Source organism: Phoxinus phoxinus, assembly GCF_949152265.1.
Source record: "Phoxinus phoxinus genome assembly, chromosome: 8".
In the NCBI taxonomy this organism is placed as follows: domain Eukaryota; kingdom Metazoa; phylum Chordata; class Actinopteri; order Cypriniformes; family Leuciscidae; genus Phoxinus; species Phoxinus phoxinus.
The window spans coordinates 32,252,522-32,275,078 of record NC_136883.1 but is presented as its reverse complement, the minus strand read 5'-3'; the positions used below and the strand labels follow the sequence as shown (position 1 = coordinate 32,275,078).

General features: G+C 37.4%; 2 protein-coding genes across 51 annotated transcripts in view; both read right to left on the bottom strand.

The window, feature by feature from the left end:
- The window catches only part of mctp2a (multiple C2 domains, transmembrane 2a), a 50,526-nt gene extending 43,718 nt beyond the window's left edge, over window positions 1-6,808 (bottom strand). The window contains exons 1-2 of the mRNA XM_079620605.1: window positions 6,673-6,808; window positions 515-1,240 (exon numbers count right to left, since the gene is read on the bottom strand). Coding sequence (XP_079476731.1) covers window positions 515-1,198 — 684 coding nt within the window. The 5' untranslated portion in view covers window positions 1,199-1,240; window positions 6,673-6,808. The remainder of the gene's footprint in view (window positions 1-514; window positions 1,241-6,672) is intronic.
- A 2,365-nt stretch (window positions 6,809-9,173) lies between these two features.
- mef2aa (myocyte enhancer factor 2aa) overlaps window positions 9,174-22,557 on the bottom strand; it is an 84,388-nt gene continuing 71,004 nt past the window's right edge. For 8 of the 50 annotated variants that reach the window (XM_079621943.1, XM_079621946.1, XM_079621965.1 and 5 more), the window contains 5 exons: window positions 19,486-19,673; window positions 16,621-16,647; window positions 14,490-14,607; window positions 14,024-14,147; window positions 9,181-12,702 (listed from right to left, as the gene is read on the bottom strand). In XM_079621943.1, coding sequence (XP_079478069.1) covers window positions 12,357-12,702; window positions 14,024-14,147; window positions 14,490-14,607; window positions 16,621-16,647; window positions 19,486-19,673 — 803 coding nt within the window. In that variant the 3' untranslated portion in view covers window positions 9,181-12,356. Of the gene's footprint in view, window positions 12,703-14,023; window positions 14,148-14,489; window positions 14,608-16,620; window positions 16,648-19,485; window positions 19,674-22,557 lie in introns of all 50 variants that reach the window. The other 42 variants (XM_079621992.1, XM_079621977.1, XM_079621948.1 and 39 more) reach the window with 12 other exon arrangements.

The following is a 22,557-nucleotide window of genomic DNA, read 5'->3' as shown; positions in this document are numbered from 1 at the left end:
TAGAGTGGTTTTGGAGATCAAAATCCCAAATTCACCTCGTGTTAATAATATACATTAGAATCATAACAAATCATAATTGGTTCCATTTTATAATTAGTCTACAAATTTATATAACAATTTAAAGTAAATGTTTTCCACTAAAAAAATAATTTAGGACGTAATGTATTCTTGTGATGGCAAAGCTGAATTACTCCACTCTTCAGTGTCACATGATCCTTCAGAAATCATTCTAATATGCTGATTTGGTGCTCAAGAAACGTATTATTTTAATCAATGTTGAAAACAGTTGTGCTGGTTAATATTTTTGTGGAAAACGTGACACATTTCTTTCAGAATTCGTTGATGAATGCAACGTTTAAAAGAACAGCATTTGCTTGAAATGATAATATTTAATATTTTTAATAAAAAAATAAAAAAAGATCAAATATTGCTGACTTCAAACTTGTGAACAGTAGTGTACAGTATATTGATGTAGTGTTAGTGATAATAATTAGAAAACTTTGAGATGACTCACCATGTCCTCTGCGGACCCTGTAATGAACATTTCTATTTGAGAAAACTGCTCAAGCTCAGTAGGAGAAGGAATGCAGGCTTTCTCCTCCGGTGGAGTAGTGCTGACTGACTCTGTGTTGGTCCATGACATCTCATCTGAAGCTCGCGCAGGAGGAATCTGTCTTCCGGCTCTACTAAGGGCTGCAGCCACTTTATCTGAGGGCTCCTTTGGTCTCTGACCAGGCGATTTCCTCTCCGCAGGCACAGGTGTCATCAGTCTTTCTGTAGGTCCAGTCGCTGCATCTAATTCATCTATGTACCATGTCGTGCCTCTTGGCCGCTTATCAGTTTCCATTGAAGGTGTAAAGTCTGCAGGAACTGATTTGTCTGATGGCGCTGGGCTGCAGGAGTATGGGATGTCAGTGACACTGAACTGCTCAGATAATGCAAGACTGGAAGTTTCACTTGCTGTTTCATCCAAGTCACCCGGACCCTCCGGAAAGAAAATGGAGTCTTGACCTGGTGTCCTGGCATCGTTTTGCATAGCCATCCTCATGGCATGAGGATGAAACCTGATGTCTGGTACTGACATACTCCTCCTGTGTTTCAGAGGGGTCTTTTTCTTCTTCCCTAGACCCTTCTTTCCAAACAGATTTAACTTTGCTCTATCGCGGAAATTGGGCCAGGCTTTCTTCTTTTGCTCCATTGTGATTGTGGATGAGACTGCACTTCAGCTGAAATTAAACAACTGTCAGGCGAAAGACAAGCAATGTGTGTTAGACAGTTTAAAAGAAAAACCCAAAGTATCACAGTTTTAAAAATCAAAGTAAAATAATGTGAACATTTCAAAAGCTTGTTCAAAAGCTTGGGGTCAGTGAGATTTTTTTTTTAAAGAGATGTAAAACTTTTATTCAACATTAAATTGGTCAAAACAAAAGTGACATAAAAAGTGACATTAAAATAAATGCTGTTGGTTTGAATGATATGAAAAACCTGCAAAAAAAACAACTGTGTCTTGGTTTTAGCAAAAATAACACTACGCAGCAATTTCAACTGTTTTCATGTGACACTGAGTAATGATGCTGAAAATTCAGCTTTGCCATCACAGGAATAAATGGCATTTTATCATATAATAAAACAGCTTAAATAAATTGTAATATCTCAAAATTGTAGTGTTATTACTGTATTTTTGATAAAATAATATATACAGCCTTGGTGACAATAAGATATATATTTTTAAAACATTTTTAAAAAAAACCTTACCCCAAACTTTTAAACAGAAGTGTAGTTTCTAAAAATGTTCTGTTATCTGTAAATTAGCTAGAAAAATTAACTCTAGAGAGGATCATTTAAAGAAAAAGCGCTGTATTATTATATTTTCATATATTTGATCCTATTAAAAGGTTATTATAAGCACTATATTATTATATTTTCCTATATTTACGGAAGTGAATTAAACGGCAATTCATCGACTGGCCGCTTGAGGCTGGCTGCAGAAGGGAGTCAAATCTGTATCTCCCCCATGTTAAAATGCCCAACTTTACAGCAGAACAAAACATGTTTACAGCCTGGTTCTCTCTGTGGCTTTGGTCTATAAAGCTAACTTTGCCCTTCATAACAACTGTGAGGGGGGTGCATTTTTTTATAACTCGCCCGTGTAGTTGATTAATATTTAAAGTTCTGCAAAATTAAGGGTGTGTCCACTTTTGAGTGACAGGCGGATTCCCGCTGATGTAAATGCTAGCCGGTTAGCAGTCACTTCACTTCAGCAAATTCCAGCAGCTGAATTTGCCATCTCTGCCGTGTTTGTGCTTTTATTCGGGATTATTTCATATAATTTAATACACCCGTGACCCATTACTTCGCCCAAGGCTTTGGATTCCGCCGTTTTTCGTCGAGTGTCGTTCGAGAGAACAACCAGCGCTGTATTCCAGTGGTTTTCCTCTGTGAACATGCACTAATGGATGTGATGTCTGACAATTTCGTTGCTTTTTGGAGTTTTCAGATTTAAAAACGTCTATAGATATAAAGGCTACACTCGTTCTGCGGTGCCGTTGCTCTGGGACAGATTATAACATGCTAATGTACCATCAGATGAGATCCTGCAGGTGTCTGTGTTTCTCCGTTCATGCAATAAATGCACATCCTTGAATGAGCGCGTATTTCTAGCGCATTTACTTGAACTTCATAGGTAATAAATCTATGTTTTGACTCATTTGAGAATTGAGATGCGGCCAAAATCAGAATTTAAAATGGACTGAATAATAAAGCTCTCTACGAACTTGACGAGCGATGCCGCGCTGACGGACCAGAGACTGTAATAAAGAGTGACTGACATGTATGCACATAATCACGGTCACACACACTCTCAGAGTAGCCTAATATTGTAAAGTTACTGCATAATACATTTTCAACAAGCAGAATAACTTAGCTGCACAGAATCGCGATACACAGTCTCACTTGTAGCTATGTCTTTTAACTATTACAATATTTCGAAGGGCAAAAACAGGACCTTTTAATTGCCATTCAGATTTTAATCATCAACTGTCAGTGTCACTTTAGCGCGAGCCCCTGTGCAGTCGCAGACTTGGTACTGTGAGTAGCATATAGCATTGGAGCTAATCTGTAGCTAACTCCATAACGTCGCGCTAGGTGGGCGTGGTTTCAGATAGCCAGGCTCCTCAGCTCCGCCTCTTTGCCCATATTCTGTTATCCGGGAGTGACGAGCGGTGACGCGAGGCCAAGATGGCGACGGCCGGCTCCGCCCACTTTAGGCTTCAAAAATGCTCTTCAGAAACCTACGGGTGACGTCACGGACACTACGTCCATATTTTTTTACAGTCTATGGTCTCAACGCGTTCTAGTCTTTCAAAACTAGAACGCGGAAGTAGTTTTGCAAGTAGTCCATTGGATGCAAATCAGTTGTTAATTTGAACCTTTGATATTACAGTAGTCTACCAACTGACTGGGTTGAGGGTTCCCTCTATAGCATTTTTGAGAGATTTTTTCCTTGAGAAACGTACTAGCCTAGGCCTACCAAAATAATCAATACTGAATCAAATTGAATCTAATCGAAATTTAACCGTAAGCTTAGAAATTGAATCTTGAAATTTGTATCAATGCCGAACCTTAATAAAAACACAGTAGCCTACCAGTCATAGTAGTTGCCTATTGATGACTTTTGAGAAAGACAGAAAACTAATGTTAAATAATCAACCTTTGTGTAAAGTGTTACCGTTTTATTTATTAGTTAATAGGTATAACTCCATATTTTAATTAACTAATCGATCAAAGCCTACTGATTAAAGGAGAACTCCGGTCAATTTTAACATTGAGCTAAATTTTTTATAAATTTGGAGTGCTGTCTAATACAGAGAACAACGACAAAAATCTCCTCTTTTTAAAATGTGCACCCTATTGACTTGAATGGGGCAAGTTTTAAACCTGCTTTTATCCTCTTAACATTCTTGATGTGTCATTACAAGTGCGCAGCCATGTTGAGTGATTCCTTCAGAGTGAACAGTGAATCTGACTGCATTAGATGTGAAAGATATTAATAAAAATTATGTTAATTCAACAAGCGCACATACCTGTATTTACTTCCTGTTTTCGGTCCAAGTCCACAGTAGTCGATTGTCGAGTTCACGCGCGTGATCATAGGTAACTAAGCAACAGTGGAGACTCAGACTGTCAGCTGTCACATCAAGGATGTTAAGAGGATAAAAGCAGGTTTAAAACTTGCCTCATTCAAGTCAATAGGGTGCAAATTTTAAAAAGAGGATAACACGGTGTAGACAACACCGATTTTTGTCGTTGTTCTCTGTATTGTCAGCACTCCAAATTTACAAAAAATTGAGATCAATGTTAAAATTGACCGGAGTTCTCCTTTAATCGGCGAAATAATCGATTAGTCGATTAATCGACTATCAAAATAATCGGTTGTTTCAGCCCTAATACAGTACATAATGTGCACACCTGTTTAATCTAGATGTATATTAAAGTGTTTATTATAATTCCGCTTATATAAGATATTAATCATGTTCATGTTTTTCTTACAATTGATAAAGGGATGGTTCACCCAAAAAGGAACATTTTATATGTTGTTCCAAACCTGTACAAGTTTCCTCCATCTGTTTAACACAAAAGAGGATACAGTTAAAGAATGTTGGTAATCAAACAGTTGACGGCAACTCTTTTTTTCCTAATAGGAAAGTCAATGGCTACCGTCAACTCAACTGTTTGATTACATTCTTTAACATATTTTCTTTTGTGATCAGCAGAAGAAAGAAACTAATTTCGGTTTGGAACAACTTATGACAAAACATTATGACAAAAAATTTGTTTTAGGGGAAACTATCTCTTTAACACCAACTGTTATTATGCACTGAGTGGTAATCTACACACAGTCCTGTCAGCTTGCGTTTTTGGTTACTTGTTAGGGTACATGATGCTCACTTTTCAGCAAAGTATATGTAGTGAACTGCTGTTTGTAAAAGAACACTTGATGTTGGGCTGAAGGAGAAGACCTTAATTTTTTGCTTTCTTTTTGTATTCATTGAGCAGCTTTGAGCGTAGAACATTTGTGTAGTACAGTAGATCCAATCTGAAGAGCGTTCAAGCAGATGTACAGCATGTTATTGATGTCCAATCTTGCTCCTGGAGGGCCAACTGGAGGCTCCAACTTGCCCTATCACACTTGTCTGGAAGTATCGAGTAATCCTGAAGACCTTGAATAGCTGGTTCAGGTTTGTTTTGAATAGGATTGGAGCTAATCTCTGCAGGACAATAATCCTTCCAGGAGCCGGATCGGACACTGCTTTTCAGGTGAAACCGGCAAAAAAAACACAGATAATATCAAGGGTTCCCACTTTGACACGAAACTGCGTGTATGCAGAGCACAATGGTACATGACTCAACTGCAAAGTATGCAGAAAAAGTGCTTGTTACATTGTCAACTTGCACACCATGCCGCTGTCTTTGTGGTCGAACTGTGATGTTTCTCAAACCATGGTCACACATCTGAAGACTATCACATGACAGTGCCGACCACTATAACATACTTTCCATGTCTAGATCAGCAAACACAGAAGTGTAAAAAGTACGGAGAATGCTTTTTTAGTCATGGTATGGGTACTGAAAAGTAAAACTACTCAGTAGAGTAAAAGTTTAAAAAGTCTCTGTCATTTAATTATAGGTGTTAGGTGTATAATTAATATTTAGGTGTAACACCTTTTATTATACACATATACCGGTAAAGTAAAGGTTTTTAAAATTATGAAATCAAGAGATGGAGGACATGTTCTCATTAAAGTAAGTTTGAAAAGCAGCCCATTTCATAATTTCCTCAGAACACACCATATTTTAAAGTAAGAGTCTTGACTGAAATTAATTCAGCCGTAGATTCAGCAGGGAGTGAGTAAAAAAAAAGTTTTGGGATTTTTGTCTAAATTCAATTGTATGTGTAGCAAAAATGTAATGCACATTTTTAAGAATAATCAAATTGGCTGTGCAAGTAAATTCAGCTATTTTTTTAACTCGAGTTTAACTCGTATTTACTTAAACATTTTAAATTAAATTAGTTTAGTTTATTCTTTAGATGAGTAATGGAGGAAAGAAAGACCCTTGCTCTGACATTTCTAAGGCAAAAATGATACACTATAAAAAATTATATGATCAAAATCATCAGATCATATCATTGTTACTAAAGGATTTTAGATTCAACAGTAAAGAACAAATTTCCAAAAATACACTCCACAGCAAAGCATACCAGATACTTTCTATAAATCTCTTTTGTCAGCAACAGTTAAAATGAGAAATAAGAATATAGAGTATACATATGAATACACATTCTTTCTCTGTACAATAGTTCACAATTATGAATTTGATTGCACCATATACTGTAATGTTGCTACATATGAATGTTCACGAGGTGTGTAGCCTACATAGTTTTCAGAGGTGTTAGGCTGGTTTATACATTTTTGTTGATGTAATTGGCAGCTTAAATTATTAGGAAAATTCGACAACTTACAGCTAAAAATAAAGTTTGAGATTGTATCATTACTGCAAATAGGTAAATATGGATTTACATCAGTGACAACATCTGTAGCCGATGTATTTTGACAGAAACTATGTTACCATGAGAAAGTATTTGACGAAGAGAAGAGGACCATGAGCTCTTACCTCTTTCCAGATGAACTACTGGACGTGTTTTCTTGAAGAAGACATGACTGACAACTGCAGTAAGTATCACATCATCCGTATGGTAAGTGTCAGTGATGTCTTCAGAGAGATATTTCTGCTTGGACCGGTTTGCCTCTCCAGGGCGGAGTTATGACTAGTTTTGCAGCAGTTAGTTACCGGAGTTTCAGGTTGTTAGCGTGCTCTACCGTAAAATGCTTTGTTTGCATTCTTCCTAGATACTTTAAAATGTCAATGAACACTCCTAAACTGATATATATATCTCAATTTAGTGGTGTTCATCGACATTTTACGCTTTGTAATTTTGGTTGGTTGAGGTTTTTTTAAAATATAATATCTGAAATAACTATTTCCTTTCCAATGCTTCTTGGGATTGAACTGAGTATGGGGAGGCTGCAGACCTGGAGCCGGTAGATATAGGACCCAAACAGTTTTACGCCCCTGACAGTTTTACGCCCCTGTTGTTCCTGATGCGTCCAGTAGGGGGAGGTTGTACAGCGAAACGAATTGAGGTATGTTTTAATCTTTTTTAAAATTAATTAATTTATTTATTTTGTATTGCAAATGAAAGGATACAGACATTAACAGTGAGAAGAGGAAAAAAACAAAAAAACAAAAAAAAAAACAAGGGGGGTACAAAAGAGATTGAATTAGGCTACACAAATCAATACAATTACATTGTCAATAAAAAATTAAAGGTTCTTTACAACAGACTCGAGGATATTATTTGTTTTAGAAACCTTTGAGTTTAAAGGTTTTGCCATTGGATGGTTCTGTCTTTATGCAGATGAAACTTGCCCAGAATTTACCAAAAAGTTCAGGACGATCTGGCTTAAATTTATCTTACCACGTATTTAGGACACTGTTTTGTAGCTGTGTGACGATCAATAGAGAATAGTACAGCAGATATTAAATCGAGGATCCATATGATTACACGGTACTGTATGTCTAATGGTCTAAATATGGTTAATATCTAAATGTAACTTTATATAAATTCACAACAACATTTTTCACTTAGTCTCCATATAAAAACATACGGTGAGTAGGCCTATAACTGCAGTAGGTCATATCATTACTTGTCATAACACGTAGTTGATCCAACTATGTGTATTTTTAATTTTTCAATTCACAAAAACAAAAGTCTTCTGTAGGCTGAGTGAAGAGAGTGAACACCGACTGAATGTCTGCATCTATTTTTCTATTTTAATCCGTGCAGATCTACACTGTAGCGTTTATATTTAAATGAACAAAAAACACAAAATTTTCAAGTCTATGGACGGGTTATTAATGTGTTAGCGTCGATTTAATGATAGTTATTTCGCAGTATATCCCCCTACTGGACGCATCAGGAACAACAGGGGCGTAAAACTGCCAGGGGCGTAAAACTGTTTGGGTCCTATATCTACCGGCTCCAGGTCTGCAGCCTCCCCATATAGATTGAACTCGTTATTGTCCATTTACTATTGGGCTTGGTCTGCATGCAAATTCAGTGCCACCTGCTGGATCGTTTTCATATTGCATGTAAATGTGTCAATGACGTGATGCTAACATTTTGACCGGATCCACGCAAAATAAAATAAAAATCAATAAAGTACACTCCTTATGATAAATACTCGTTTGCATTTTCTGGGCTTATATATATAGGTATGATATATAGGTATGTATATACATACTTATATATTTATAATACACATTTGTATGTCCATTTAAAATGCAAAAACTTTAAGAAAATGTATTGACATTTGTAATTCAAAAACATAAAAAGCATTTACCTTTCAAATTATGTCACTTTTTTTGTTATTAAATCGGCACACAAGTTTTAGGCTATGTTTTATTAAAAGAGTATATATTTTTTTAGCAGCTTGTTTCAAAAATTTCACATAAACTTGAAGAGCTACTTCATACAGGATGTGTATTAAATTAATAATATAAACAAATACTTTTTTATATGACTGTTAATGACTGTTTTTTTTTTTTTTTTTATGACTGTTCTTGAATGTCTATTTTCTGGTCTGTGTTTAATAAAGCCCTAAACTAGTTCATGGGCAAAATATGACCCAACTTCCACACTGAAGTTCCATGTGCACTGAGATGTGTGTTTCTCAGAGATGCAGTATGAAGGCACATAGAGTGAGTGTTTGAGGGTACAATGAGGTTTTTAATAAAGCGGACAGATTCTAATGTTTGGGACTTCACATGTGGACAAAGTCTACTCAAATTCAAAGAATTGTTCACTTCAGTTTGCACAGAATAAGCGAGAGAACCTATGTTACACAATAAAAGCCAATATCTTTACTTTAGTGAATGCAGAATACAAATTTGTACAACAATCTCTAGCATAATATCTTAGTCATTCAATAAAAAGTTCACTAGAATATTTATTGTATAATGAAGATAAAACAACACATTCAAGGGAAATATAATGCAGATTAAAGTTCTCTCTCATGTTTTACTCTTTTTTTCTTTTTTTTGTCCTTTTTTTTAATCATTTTTGAAACATCTTGTTTCAGTTATGGCAACAAAGTCCAGCTTGTGCCGCCAAACGGTTTGAGCGTCCAAACCGCAAACAGCTTCTTGAAGTGAACTAGTAACTACAAACAATTACCAAATACATAATTCTGATTTAAAAAAGCCATAAAGCAAAGCAGTGTACTCTTGCACAGCAAAGTGAAGAAAGTAAGCAACAAACAGTTGTTGTTTCCTCTTTATCCTTTCCTTTCACATTCAACAGTTTGTGACACAGCACTCCGCATGCGGCCTCCCCCCTTAGATCTCTTATGTATTTCTCATGTGCGTTTATAGGGACCCCTGACGTCAGGGTGATTTTGTTTTGGATGAGTTCAAAATGTGATGAGTGACATCAGATTTGATTCGGAACACTAGCAACTCTTTGGAATAAGGCTCTAATTGTGCATGTAGCAGAGAAACTCCCTGATTCCTAATCAAGCACTAATGTTGAGTGTGTGTGTGTGTGTGTGTGTGTGTGTGTGTGTGCATTCAGCGCGGTGTGAAAATCCTGCATGTTTTTAATCCTCAGTGCTTTCAGAACACCGGGCTGGCATTATTGCTGGTCTACCCTGAAAAAGCTCGTGATCAACTTTAAATGATTTTGACAGACAAGTTTCTAATGGGTTTCCAAGTGCGTTTCAATTCAGCTGAGACAACAAAGCTCGTACATCCGAGATTAAATCTAAAGCTATACCTAAAGCAGTGTTTGCATGGCTCTTGTCGTTGTCATATTTAGTCAGTGTGCCTTTATATGTAAAGTTAAACGGATAGTTCACCCAAAAATGAGAATTCAATTAATGGGTCGATACTGTTTTGGGCCCCATTAGCTGTAATTACATTCTTTAAAATATCATCTTCTGTGTTAAAAGTCATACAAATTTGGAATGACGACGGAATTTTCGGGTGAACTGTCTCTTTAATATGCAAGCACTTAAGGACAAAGGGTTAACAGTCATTTTCTCATTCATCAACTAGGCAACATTGTATGATTAATGGGTATGTGATAGTATAATATGCATGATTTTATTTTTTTCTTCTCTCAATTTTTTTTCTTTATTAAGAATTCCACTCTCGACGTGAATGCTTTGTGCTCCTGGCTATGTGTGGGTTGGGGACTGCATAGATTAATATCAGCTTATTGCCAGTTGCTGTGGTGCTCAAGAGGGCAGGGAGGATGCGCACACTGACCGAATACATAACGAATCTGAAGAGGAGAGCATCCCATGGCGAACTTCAACATACAAACTTTTTTGTGCAATCCAGTACAGATATCATGTCCGAGCTTGTTTGCATTGTCTAGTATTTCCATCTTTAGCTGCTGAATCCCCTGACGCTTTTTTGCCACCTGAGGGGCAGTTAGGTGTGATGCAAGCCAGAGGCCACAAACAAACAGCCACACATGAAGAGCCCCGCGACGGGGAGATATGCACACAGACGCCGGAGAAAGCTACAGCACCCCCTCTTGTCCAGCAATACAGAACTGATGCCTCCTTAAGGTGTCTCCTTTACATTAGGAAATCTGTAGATGAGCCAATTCACAAAAGAACTCGGAAAGGTGTTCTGTACATAGTATGCAATGCGTTAGGGTTACTTAAAGTGGTATTTACAATTTTGGGAGGAATTTGGTTGAAATGAATTTAACAGGGTTTCGACAAAACGAGCTTTCTTTACAAACTGTCTGTAAAGAGAAACGTGTCTTGTACTGGATATCGATGAATAGTGCATCTAAGCCGTGATGGGTTAAAGTAGGCAGTGTATTCAGCAGCTGCAGGCTAATCCCTCACAAAACAGTTGTAAGAAATGCAACCATATTTTTTTTCTTCGCATGACGAGTATCGTTTTACAAAACAAAGTAGACACTTGAGCCTGAATCGAACAGCTCTGTTGTTACAATTTCGTATGGACAGACATTCACCACCATTAAAGGGTAAACGACCCAAAAAAAAGGCTTCTAGAAAAGAAAAGAAAAACACTTTGATTATTACCAGTAATAGTCAGATTTGAAGAAAGTACAGTATAGTTAACAAAATAGTAAATATTAACCAGTGAATACTCTACTTAATAAGGATCTTGCCTTGTAAACTTGGCAGTAATCCACAAAAATATACTTTTTCTTGAATCTGGTGAAGGTACAATACATACGTACTTACACCAAAAAGTGATATATATTAAAGTCGCTATGTACATAACAAAAGAAAAAAAAAAAGGTTTGGCTCAAATCTTTAATTTACAAACAGAACAGCAAGTGTTCATGGCTTTAGATATCGTTTCAAGATCTGCTTTGCATGTTAATCGTTTTCCAAGGTTTGTAACAACGCACACTATGACAGAACTAATATGAAACAAACATCGAGAGAGAAATGCTGAAAATTCCCAACCTACAGTACGACAAAATTACATAGAGGCTTTGGCTTGCGTTACCATTGAGTAGTTGGAGCTGCATGAATGTACAATGACGGCTACCTTTTCTCTTCCTATTTGTTAAAAACGCCACAAAAAAAAAAAAAGAATTTATAGTTGAACTGCTGACCATTATAAATTTAGAGACATTTTCATGTCTTTGACTTAATGTCTGAAGTGAGGTGAAATGTGTTATCATTTTAGATACAAGCCTTCCCTCGTAAAACTGATCCGAATCTATCATCAAATACCTTTAAATAAATTAATAAGTGACATACTTCATATAAGGGCGAGTGCAGATACAGATTGTTTAATACATGAGCCCAACAGGCAGGAGCCTTCGGACAGAAAGCCGCCCCTAAACTTCCTTTGATTGTTTGCAAATTCAACAGCGAAAACAGCTACAAGTGTCAAACTGCACCAGTGACAACAATTATCGAAATGTTTTCTTCATACATTGGACTATCGCACAATGCAATTTGCATCAAGTACCTGATAACACCTGTTTTTTTTTGAGTACACCATTCATTCTGACTGCTCGACTCTCTCTCTCTCCTCACATCTGTTAAATTTCGATATGTCAGGACATTTTCGATTTCTTTCCCCATCCACCTACTTACAAAAAAAGTGAAATGACATTAAATTATATCAATAGAATAATAAGAATAATGACCCTCCCTGCTGTCACTCCTCTCTCTCTCCCTTTCCCCCTGCCCAGCCCTGCGTGTGACTGACTGGCTGTCAAGCTCCAGACAGCTTTATGTCACCCAGGTGTCCATGCGCATGCGCTTGACCGTGGGGCTCTCTCTCTCCTCGCCCCCGGCGGCGGGGGGTCGACCCAGGCCGAGGGGAGAGTGGAAATCAGCCCGGTGATCCTCTCGGTCGCTTCCGTCGTAAGAGGAGCAGGAGGAGCTGAGGCTGTCGACCGGAGAGCGGCCCATGTCGGGACGGCCAGAGGAACCCTGCTGTTGTTGCTGCTGCTGCTGCTGCGGGAAGCCGGACGGGGTCACGCGCTCACGTGGAGGAGAGATGGGCTCCGATTTAATGTTGACATGCTGGCTGGTGTTGATGGAGAGATTTGAGCCCTGAGGTAAGTGGCCACCTCTGAACAAAGAGAGGAAATTACAAAATGACAAATTAGTACAAGTGTAGAAAACGGCAACACTTTACAATAAGGCTTCATTTGTTAACATTGACTAAGAATTAACAATACTTCTACAGCATTTATTAATCTTAGTTCATTTAAACCTTTACTAATACATTATTAAAATAAAAAGTTGTATTTGTTAACATTAGTTAATGCACTGTGATCTAACATGAACAAACATTGAAAATAAGTATTTTTATTAACTAATGTTAACAAAGATTAATAAATACTGTAACAAATGTTAGGTATTGTTACTCAGTACAGTACTAATGTTAACAATTGAGACCTTTTTCAAAGTCTTACCCATACTGAACTGTAAAAACTACTAAACTCAACAGCAACTACAGTATGTGACGCTAAAATAGAGACCCAGATAGCCCACTAATAATAATATCCCACCCTCCATCTGTTTACTGAATGGCGCTTGCAGCAATAACAGCACCTGCATCATTTTAGAGGGTGGTATCTAATTAGAACATGCCTGGCAGAATGTGTCAAAAACAGTTCACTAATGTTTTGATGGCACAACCACTGCGTTTAAATGAAAGCTTTCATTCACAGGCTCTGAAACATTTTAGATTCTTTTTTAGATTCTTTTTGCTGTCTGTGAGCAATGCATTTTGCTGTTACAGTGAGACTTTGATCTATCTATCTATAAAAAGAAAAGGACCATTAAGATTTATGGTGACATTACTTTCATAATAATTAAAGCATGTAGTCCCTGCCATTACGTGTCTTGATGTCTTACATTTTTAAGTGTAATTCCCATTATTATTATTTAAATTAGTACAAATACCATCATAAAAGTCCCATTTTTTTTCTCTAAAAGGCAATTTTTGTGTTATTACAATAACAACAACAACAAAAATCGGGCTCAGTATTTTCCATTAAAAAAACGGAACATCTTTCACACAAGATGCATTTACTTGAGAAGCACAATGATATTAAGATATGACCTTTTTTCACAAAAACATAACACAAATCAACCAAACAGATAGTCCCACTTCTAACCTCATGGCACTGGTTTGTCTCAAGTATTATAAAATAAAGTAAAATAAATACTTTTTCTTTACATTTTTAGAGTGAATTATGACCCGGACATCCATCCATCCTTTCATTTCACACTCTACAAAATAAAAAATAAAAAAGTATGGCAACTAAGAATGCATTTGACCTCATGCCCTGGCACACTAGTTAGTGTTCTGCAAACCTGTGTGTGTGTGTGTGTGTGGTGCGTGCGCGTGCGTGTGTGTGACTGCACGCATCTATGTTACTCACACCAGCGAGCTGAGAGCTGCCTGGCCCAGTTGATGCTGTTGCCATGCCGACATTGAGCCTATAGAGAGCCCTGGAGAGCCAAAGCCTTGCAGAGAGGAGAGCTCAGCACTGCTCAGGGAGTATTCTAGAGCAAAACAACACACAACAATCAACAACAGAGTTTATGAGTCACTCAATCACCTCTGCACTCACACTGTAGAGCCTGTCAAGTATTTGTGTTATGTTTATTATTTAGCTCAGAGCTGGATGGTGTCATGAAACGTTTTTTATCAAGCCACTCATAGATGAATTAAAATTAAATCAAACCATGAATTAATTAATAAATTACAATTATTGTAGAAGTGTGAGTGAGTGAGTGAGTGAGTGAGTGAGTGAGTGAGTGAGTGAGTGAGTGAGTGAGTGAGTGAGTGAGTGAGTGAGTGAGTGAGTGAGTGAGTGAGTGTGTGTGTGTGTGTTTTATACTCACCAGAGTTGTAGGCAGTGGGCATGCCTGAGTAGACCAGGCCTTGAGGTGGCAGACTCGGGGTGGTGACGGAGACCACCGGTGTTGCCAGAGCCTGGGAACTGCTTATCCTCTGAGTGTTCTGCACACAGGACCACATACACAACGTTAATAAGATAGAAATCCCATCACAGACATACATGCATAATCTATCCAACCATGTGAAGCACTGTCATTAGAATAGTGTGGTTTGGTAGGAAATTATATGGTAATACCATTTTACACCAATAAGAGGCGCTGCAGATTCATTCTAGAAAGAAATCAAATTGTTTGGCAGGATGCTGTCAGTTAAACAGATTTAATTCAGAAGCCCCTGGTCAATATAAGAAAATATAAAATAAAATTAAGACACTTCAGAATGCCTTAAACATGTGGTAAACCTGTAAACAAGTACACTGCAAAGTTTTGCTAAGGATTATACAGTGACCTGTGTTGACTTAAGCACAAGAAAATCCACACACAAACAGTCATCGACAAGAAAAACCAAACTCTCATGAAATAATCAGGTTTGTCTAAGATATTTCTACTAAAATACGTTAAAACTAAAAACAATGGTAGGCATAGTAAGAGTATATAGCTATACAATTTTTAGGAAATGGTAGAATTTGCTGAGAAATATTTGAGTTCATTGAAAAATAGAAGAGTTTGATTGACGACTATATCTTGATAAAGCAGTTGAGACATGAGATAAATTTGGTATTTTTCTCGAGAGAAAAATGAGATGCAGCAGACTTAAGGAAACGTCTTAAATTGCACTCCATTTAATGCCACTGCTGCCTAGGAGACACAACTGATATTAATATTACTGATATTAAAGAGAGTTTATTTGCTGGATCCATTAGGCACTGAATAAGGTAAATCTCTTATCCAAATAGCATCCAGCATGCAGTGAAATAACAGTCACCGCAAGCCAAACGTGTGGACATGCAGTGTGTGGACACACAAACACACACACACACGCATACTGGGTTTTCATGTTTTACTGGGACATTCCATAGACATAATGATTTTTATATTAAACTGTATATTCTATCCCCTAAACCATACCCATCACAGAAAACTTTCTGCATTTGTAGATTTAAAAAAAACATTACTTTCTATGATTTATAAGTTGTTTTCCTCATGGGAACCAAAAACTGTTTTGGATTTTGCCATGTTTGTGAGGACATTTTGAGCCCATAACGTCGTAGGGTATACCTGAACCACACATGCACACACGCACGCATGCACACGCACACACTTAGAGAAAAATTACTTTAAAAAAGCATATTTAACTCAAAGCAATTTTGGTCAGTTTTACATTAGCTGAGGTAGATGAATATTCAATCTACATACAGAGTTTGAGATGCACATTGCATAGTCTCTCAACTAATGTGGAATGTAGATGCTACAGAACAATGGTCTTTCAATATTGTACAGTAGTGTTTCAATATTGTAAAATGCATTCACATTTGTTTCATTTGCTAGTGAAAATATGTTCTCTGACAGCATTTGGCGTTCTCCTCAACTGATGTCATCATTTTGGACTCAACTCCATTTCAACAACATCATCATAAGTAAAGCAATCACTGCACAGGCCAAAAAAACAATAAGAATTTGGGTAATACTCAAATATGTTGAATTCTAGAACATGTTTTATGTGGATTGTGTTTCTTAAAATTTTGCTTTGATTGATCAAAGCTTTTATGTTGCTTTAATAATAAAACTAATACCAGACTTATTGGTGAGGTCTTAGGCAAATATTAAATAATTACTAATGATTTCATATTTGGAGAATCTGTGGATTCATCATTTCCCTTTCTTCTTCAAATACACCCACAACACTCTTTCTTTAGCACAAACACACGTACATATTGGAACACACTGTGGCTCTTTCAAACTTCCTTAAAAAGGCTCAGTACATGCAGTGTGAGTCACACACAACGCAGGCCAGACATCCACACAACACTCATGAGTTTATCCACTTCAGGTTGGGTTTAGTGTATCTTTACGCAAGCAGTGGAATCATCTCACTAAGCTGTGTGGCTCCGCTAGTTAAAGCAGTGTGATTTCAAAACCCTGTATCAGTCTTCCCAAGGCATTCTGTGAAACTCACCAACTCCATCTCTTCCTCCTCCGACTGCTTCCAACAGAAAAGAGCAGACGAAGCTGTCAGTAAAGAGCCAGGCGGCACACCTAAGCAGAGCAGGGTCAACCCCCCGTTCTCACCAGGACGTGCCTTTAAACCAACTTATTCAAATTCAGAGACTAAAGCGTGAACCGAACGCTGCCTCAGGTTACTTGCAATAAAACTGGAAATTCAAATTCGGAGTCAAATTCAAATGAAAAGTCAAATTTGTTGGCACTAAATACACAACATTTTCATTCTTCATGGCCATGTGGTTTGTACGACACAGCGATTAGGTGCGAAATGCTAAACAAAGGGAGGTGTAATAGTGGAGTAAGGGAGAAAAGTAGTGGGCTTTTTGAGTCCTTAGGGGGGAAACAAATCATTGAGAAGCTTGACCTCACAGCTAGGATGTGCTTAACCCTTCACCTCAGACACACATCCATACATGAGCTTGTGTGTCCAACAGCTCCATCAATCATTTCGCTTTCATTGGCACAGTCCTCCACTTGATTTAATTGATTATTTACCAGAGTGGAATGGTAAACACTAGGGTAAATGAGAGAAAAGAGAAAATGTAGCTAAGAACTCGTGAGACTATAAGAACTATATGTTGCATTGTAACATGCATGTAATATGTATTTGTAATATAATAATGCATTTTAAATAATATTTATTTATAATTTATATAAATTGAATTGGATAAATTATATATATAGACAATTAGAAGATGGAAATAAGTTGTAATAAATGCATACAATATATAGAGCCGGTCAAAAGTTTGGAAACATTACAATTTTTTATGTCTTTGAAAGAAGTCTCTTATGCTCATCAAGCCTGCATTTATTTGATTATTTCAAAAATACAGGAAAAAAATGTAATATTGTGAAATATTATTACAATTTCAAATAATGGTTTTCTATTTTAACATACTTTAAAATGTAATTTATTTCAAAGCTGAATTTTCAGCATCATTACTTTGGACTTCAGTGTCACATGATCCTTTAGAAATCATTCTAATATGCTGATTTTATTTGATTATTATCAATGTTGGAAACAGTTGTGCTGCTTAATATTGTTTTGGAACCTGTGATACTTTTTTCAGGATTTAATGACACATACATTTTTTAAGAACAGCATTTATTAAAAATATAAATATTTTCTAACAATATAAATCTCTACTACAACTTTTTATCAATTTAACACATCTTTGCTGAATAGAAGTTGAGTTTTTGTTTGTTTAAAAAAAAATAAAAAATAAAAAATTACTGACCGCAAACAACGGTAGTGTATATTGCTAAAGGATTTCCATTTTAAATAAATGTTATTCTTTTAACTTTATATTCATCTAATGATCCTAAAAACAAATTTCATTGTAAAACAGCAGCACAACTGTTTCCAACATTTATAATAAATCAGCATATAAGAATGTTTCTGAAGTATCATGTGACTGAAGACTGGAGTAATGGCTGATGAAAATTTAGCTTTGCTAAAAATAAATTATATTTTAAATTATATTCAAATAGAAAACTCTTATTATAAATTGTAATAATATTTCACAATATAACGGTTGTTGGTGTATTTTTTGATCAAATAAATGCAGGCCTCAAAAACATTAAAAATAGTCATGTACAACTTATTTCAAACTAGCACAGCAACTCCAAATTGCAAACCTAGATTTTTTTTCTCTCTCTCGTTCTCTCTCTCTCTATTATATATTTGCAAAGTGCTAGTCAACTCCGTAATTCACAGTTTATCTCGATACTTTTGGCCCAAATGAAACCCGTTTTCTTCTTCTTCCTTTTCAATTCCGAAAGAATTTTGGCGTGTCTCTTTTTGCATATGTATATGCATATATCCCTTTGTTCGAAGCCAGCTGACAGCATGGAGTTGTACAGTATTGAGAACGCTGAGCTTTCTTCTCAGTAGTGCCCGACCAGTGCTGTCTTAATACCAGCACTCAATCAATAACAGTGGGGAGACACGACAAGGGCGACAAGATATTATCTGGCTCACACTATGGGCTTCTGATTAAGCCTTCATCCCCACTCTGTCACACTGCGATGTGATTAATTTAATACCATTATGTTCTAATGACAGCCTGTCTGCAGGCACACTCACAGGCTCTGCCTTAGTCTGTCTGTCTGAGGCAGTTCACACACACACACACACACATACACACACACACACGCAAATGTACACAAATGAATAATGCTCTGGGCTTCTTACTACTGATGACTTCAGATGCCACGAGCTTGGCATGTGGGATTTGTTTTGATTCATGGTGGGTAAGAAACTGTACCGCTTCCAGATGCTGGCGTGGTATTCCATACACTCGCATGCATATGTATATTTACACCGAGCAAAGAGAGCCCTGCGTAACCCCAACTCTATTTACCAAACAAGATTCTGTACACGCGCAGTCCTGTAGAAGAAGAAACCCGCGCAGCTTCTACAGCTGAAACGAACTAATTATTGACCATATTTAAATATAATAATAATAATATTCTTTATTTCTGCTTCCCATTTTATGTTGTAGTGATTAATGAGGCTGACAGCCGGGTATAGCCTCAGGTGCTGAATGTGGCCAGAGCTCTCTGCACCTTAATTATAATCATTTGAGAGGCCCTCTAATTTCTAGATGAATAATAGAAGGACTGAGGGTACCTGGATCTCAGATATTTCGCTCCGTTGCTCAGCATGTTGTGTAGCTGACACCGTTTCAGTTTAATTTCACTGTCAGCGAACTGATCTAAAGACCATAATTTAACTCAAACGCTTGCTGATCAACATTGATTTGGAGCAGCGATCTTGTGGATGTGTGAATGTAGAAATCAATTCTTTTATACTCACCAGGGGTGGCATCATGCCCTTGCTGGATGCGGGGATGACGACTCTCAAGTCTGGCTTGCGGCTACCGATGCCCATGTTGCCCCCCGGTGGCGGCGGTGACTTCGCAGGCATGACTTTACCCAGTCCGTTCCCGCTGGGTGTACCCAGAAGCCCCGGCGAGCCCCTCGGGTTAACAAAGCCGTTTCCTGCTGAGACACACATATGGGCGAAAAGCATCATGGGATTGTGCTCTAATCAACCAATCCCCAACAGCTATCAGTCGATCGGACGACATGCCATTTCCCAGCTGCAGTCGTAGAATCTCATAGCACGCAACGTTAAGTGTTCCCGACCCTCTGGGAAAGTTCTGGTAATTATCCCACACATTAACGAAAATAAAACATAAATTTTGAAATTGATGAGCCTTTGGTTCTGTTGGTGTACAATGCTGTATCCAAAGCTGTTTTCGTGTGTCCCAGGATGAGAAAAGCAATTCAGTTTAACAAATGTAGTGTGACTTGAGCTCTTTAAGAAGGAATGGCTAAAGTCATTACAACTGAGTGCAGCCATTCACTACTATCAAAGGCAATTAAAGTGCCATTTTGGAGAACAAATCTTAAAACTTTGGTGGAGTGTCGATGGTATGTTTACACTGCTGTACTTTGCCATTCCTGGTTCGAAACTGAACTACGGACACTTTTATTTGTAACTTTCTCCTGCTGAACTAAAGCAAACGGGATGCATTCAAAATGTGCATTTTAAATGTTTGCACATGAGGCAATGACCCCAAAAAGCACAATGAGAGGAACCCAGTGTGACCGAACGGCAGTCTGTTGAACATCAACAATAAATACTGAAAAGTTTGTGCGCGAATGATGTCATCACATGAGAACGAACAGGCTAATCCATCAAGTCTGCACCTGACTGACCTCACACCCGTATACTATATATGTTGCGGGTTTCTGGTTTCATGTGAACTTCAGAGTTTTACAAAGATGTCTTTCTACCATCTGCTGGCTCACATTGTTAGCAAGTTCCTTCACACAACCATCTGAAATATTCTCTAACAATCACGGGTCATTTACTCACACAATGTGTAACCTCCAAAGACAAACACAGGAATTACAATTGGCCGACATTCAAACCCAAAAGCACAATTTCCCCTAAGGGCTCCATTTCAATGTTTTCTCTCGTCAGTATGAAAAATGCTGAGCAACTAAACAACAACCATCAGGCAAACAAGTGCAATGTCTTCTGGTTTCGAGAAAAGGTCCATTTCGTTTCCATTTGTTTGGAACTGTGCATACAGCAAAGTGCAATGTCATTTCCATGTGTTTTCTCCATAACAGCAGCTTGATTAAAATGTTAGTCATGGGGATTTTTCTGCCCCCCACCCAATGCTCATTTCCTGTGGGTGCTTACTGTGGGACAGCGAGAGAGAAGGCCATCATCTGAGAGACAGAGAGCAGAGACCTGCACTTACTGGGTCTCTGTTAAAACACACCTCTGCTGAGAGGGACATACACACGTAATGCTCTTGTCTATGGACAGAATACTCCTAATCAGACAGTAAACAATTGAGAGACGCGTGTTCAGATTTTTGTACTAGGATCACCCGCACATAACATGTCGGTGCAAGTGCAACTCAACAGGTCACGTCTCAAACAACTTCCAAGATTTTATTCCCAGATTGTAAGAGTCTCAGTTGAAGCTAAATCTGCATGCAGTTATGCGTGTTCACTAACTTATACAACTCAATGAATATCACCCATCTAACTTGGAATAGCAAACAAAAGAAAAGTTTTTGCAGGTTGCAATTGAAAGCTTGTAATTAAAATTTGTCTGGAACAAATAAATATTTCCGGTCCTTTCATGAAACTTGGCATGTATAACATTAACATTTATTCATTTTGCAGATGCTCTTATCCAAAGTGACAAAGACAATTAGGAATAATTCAACACAAGTGGAAGCAGCAAAACATAATGCATACATAAGGACAAACAGAAATAAAATAACACATTTCATGCACTTACAGATATCTTGTATATATATTGCGTATAGCGTTTCATAATTATATAAATATATAAAATAAAATGCATAAATATAATCTGCATTGTGTAATACTTTGATCAACTATTCTAAATGAGGAAAACCATACTTAATAAAGAATGCGTCTTAATTTTTGGATGGTGCTGTGAATGTTTATTCAATTGACAGGAAATATACGATGAATGTGAGCGCTGGAATGTGTGAACCTGCAGTGAGAGGGAGGAACATATCTTGTAATTACTGTAAAATAAAAAAGCACAGCGCCAGTGCATTACTCTGATAATGATCAAAAGGAGGGAGGATGATATCATTACGTTGAAATGCTCCCAATTTCTGAAAAAGGCGCCTGTTCTCAAAAAGGCGGAATGTGTAACTGAGGCCCTACTGAGACATAAGCTGCTCTCATTCTGAGCTGTAAGCAGTCCCCACCCCTCTTGCTCTTGAAAAACCACGTCTGTGTAAGTCCCACATTGAATCCTCTCATACCCAACAGAGTGAACCCAGTGTCACAATTCCTAAATGAACACATAATACAGAAGAGTAATGCCTTATTACATTGCTGTCTTAAACAATGCTGCTTACCCTCATAAAATAAGTCTCTCGCTCAGCTCTGAGTAATGCATGATCCTTTGGGAGCACGGTTACATAATGACCCGCTTTTACAAAACAAATAATTTGTTTCTTTTCAGAGCAAGGCTGTAAAAAGAACCAGATAAGTCCTAACCATTTATAAGTCATCATTACCTTGAGCAACATGGTGTCTTCAAAGGGGCAAAGTATGCATGAATGAGAAAAGACTAATGGATTTCAGAATCAAAGCTTCGCCTCCCTAATAGATTAAGAGGAACAGAGTCCAAATTCTAATTATAGTCTTAATTAATGAGGCTGAACAGTACCTCTTTAACGGGTGCAGCCATATTGTTTTGGCTCCGGATATCATGCACAGGAACAATGTGAGCTGGGAAAAGAGTTCCAACTGCTGGTGCCAAAAAATCCAATTCATATTTTACTTGGAGAACCCTTTTGTACAAAAATAAATATCA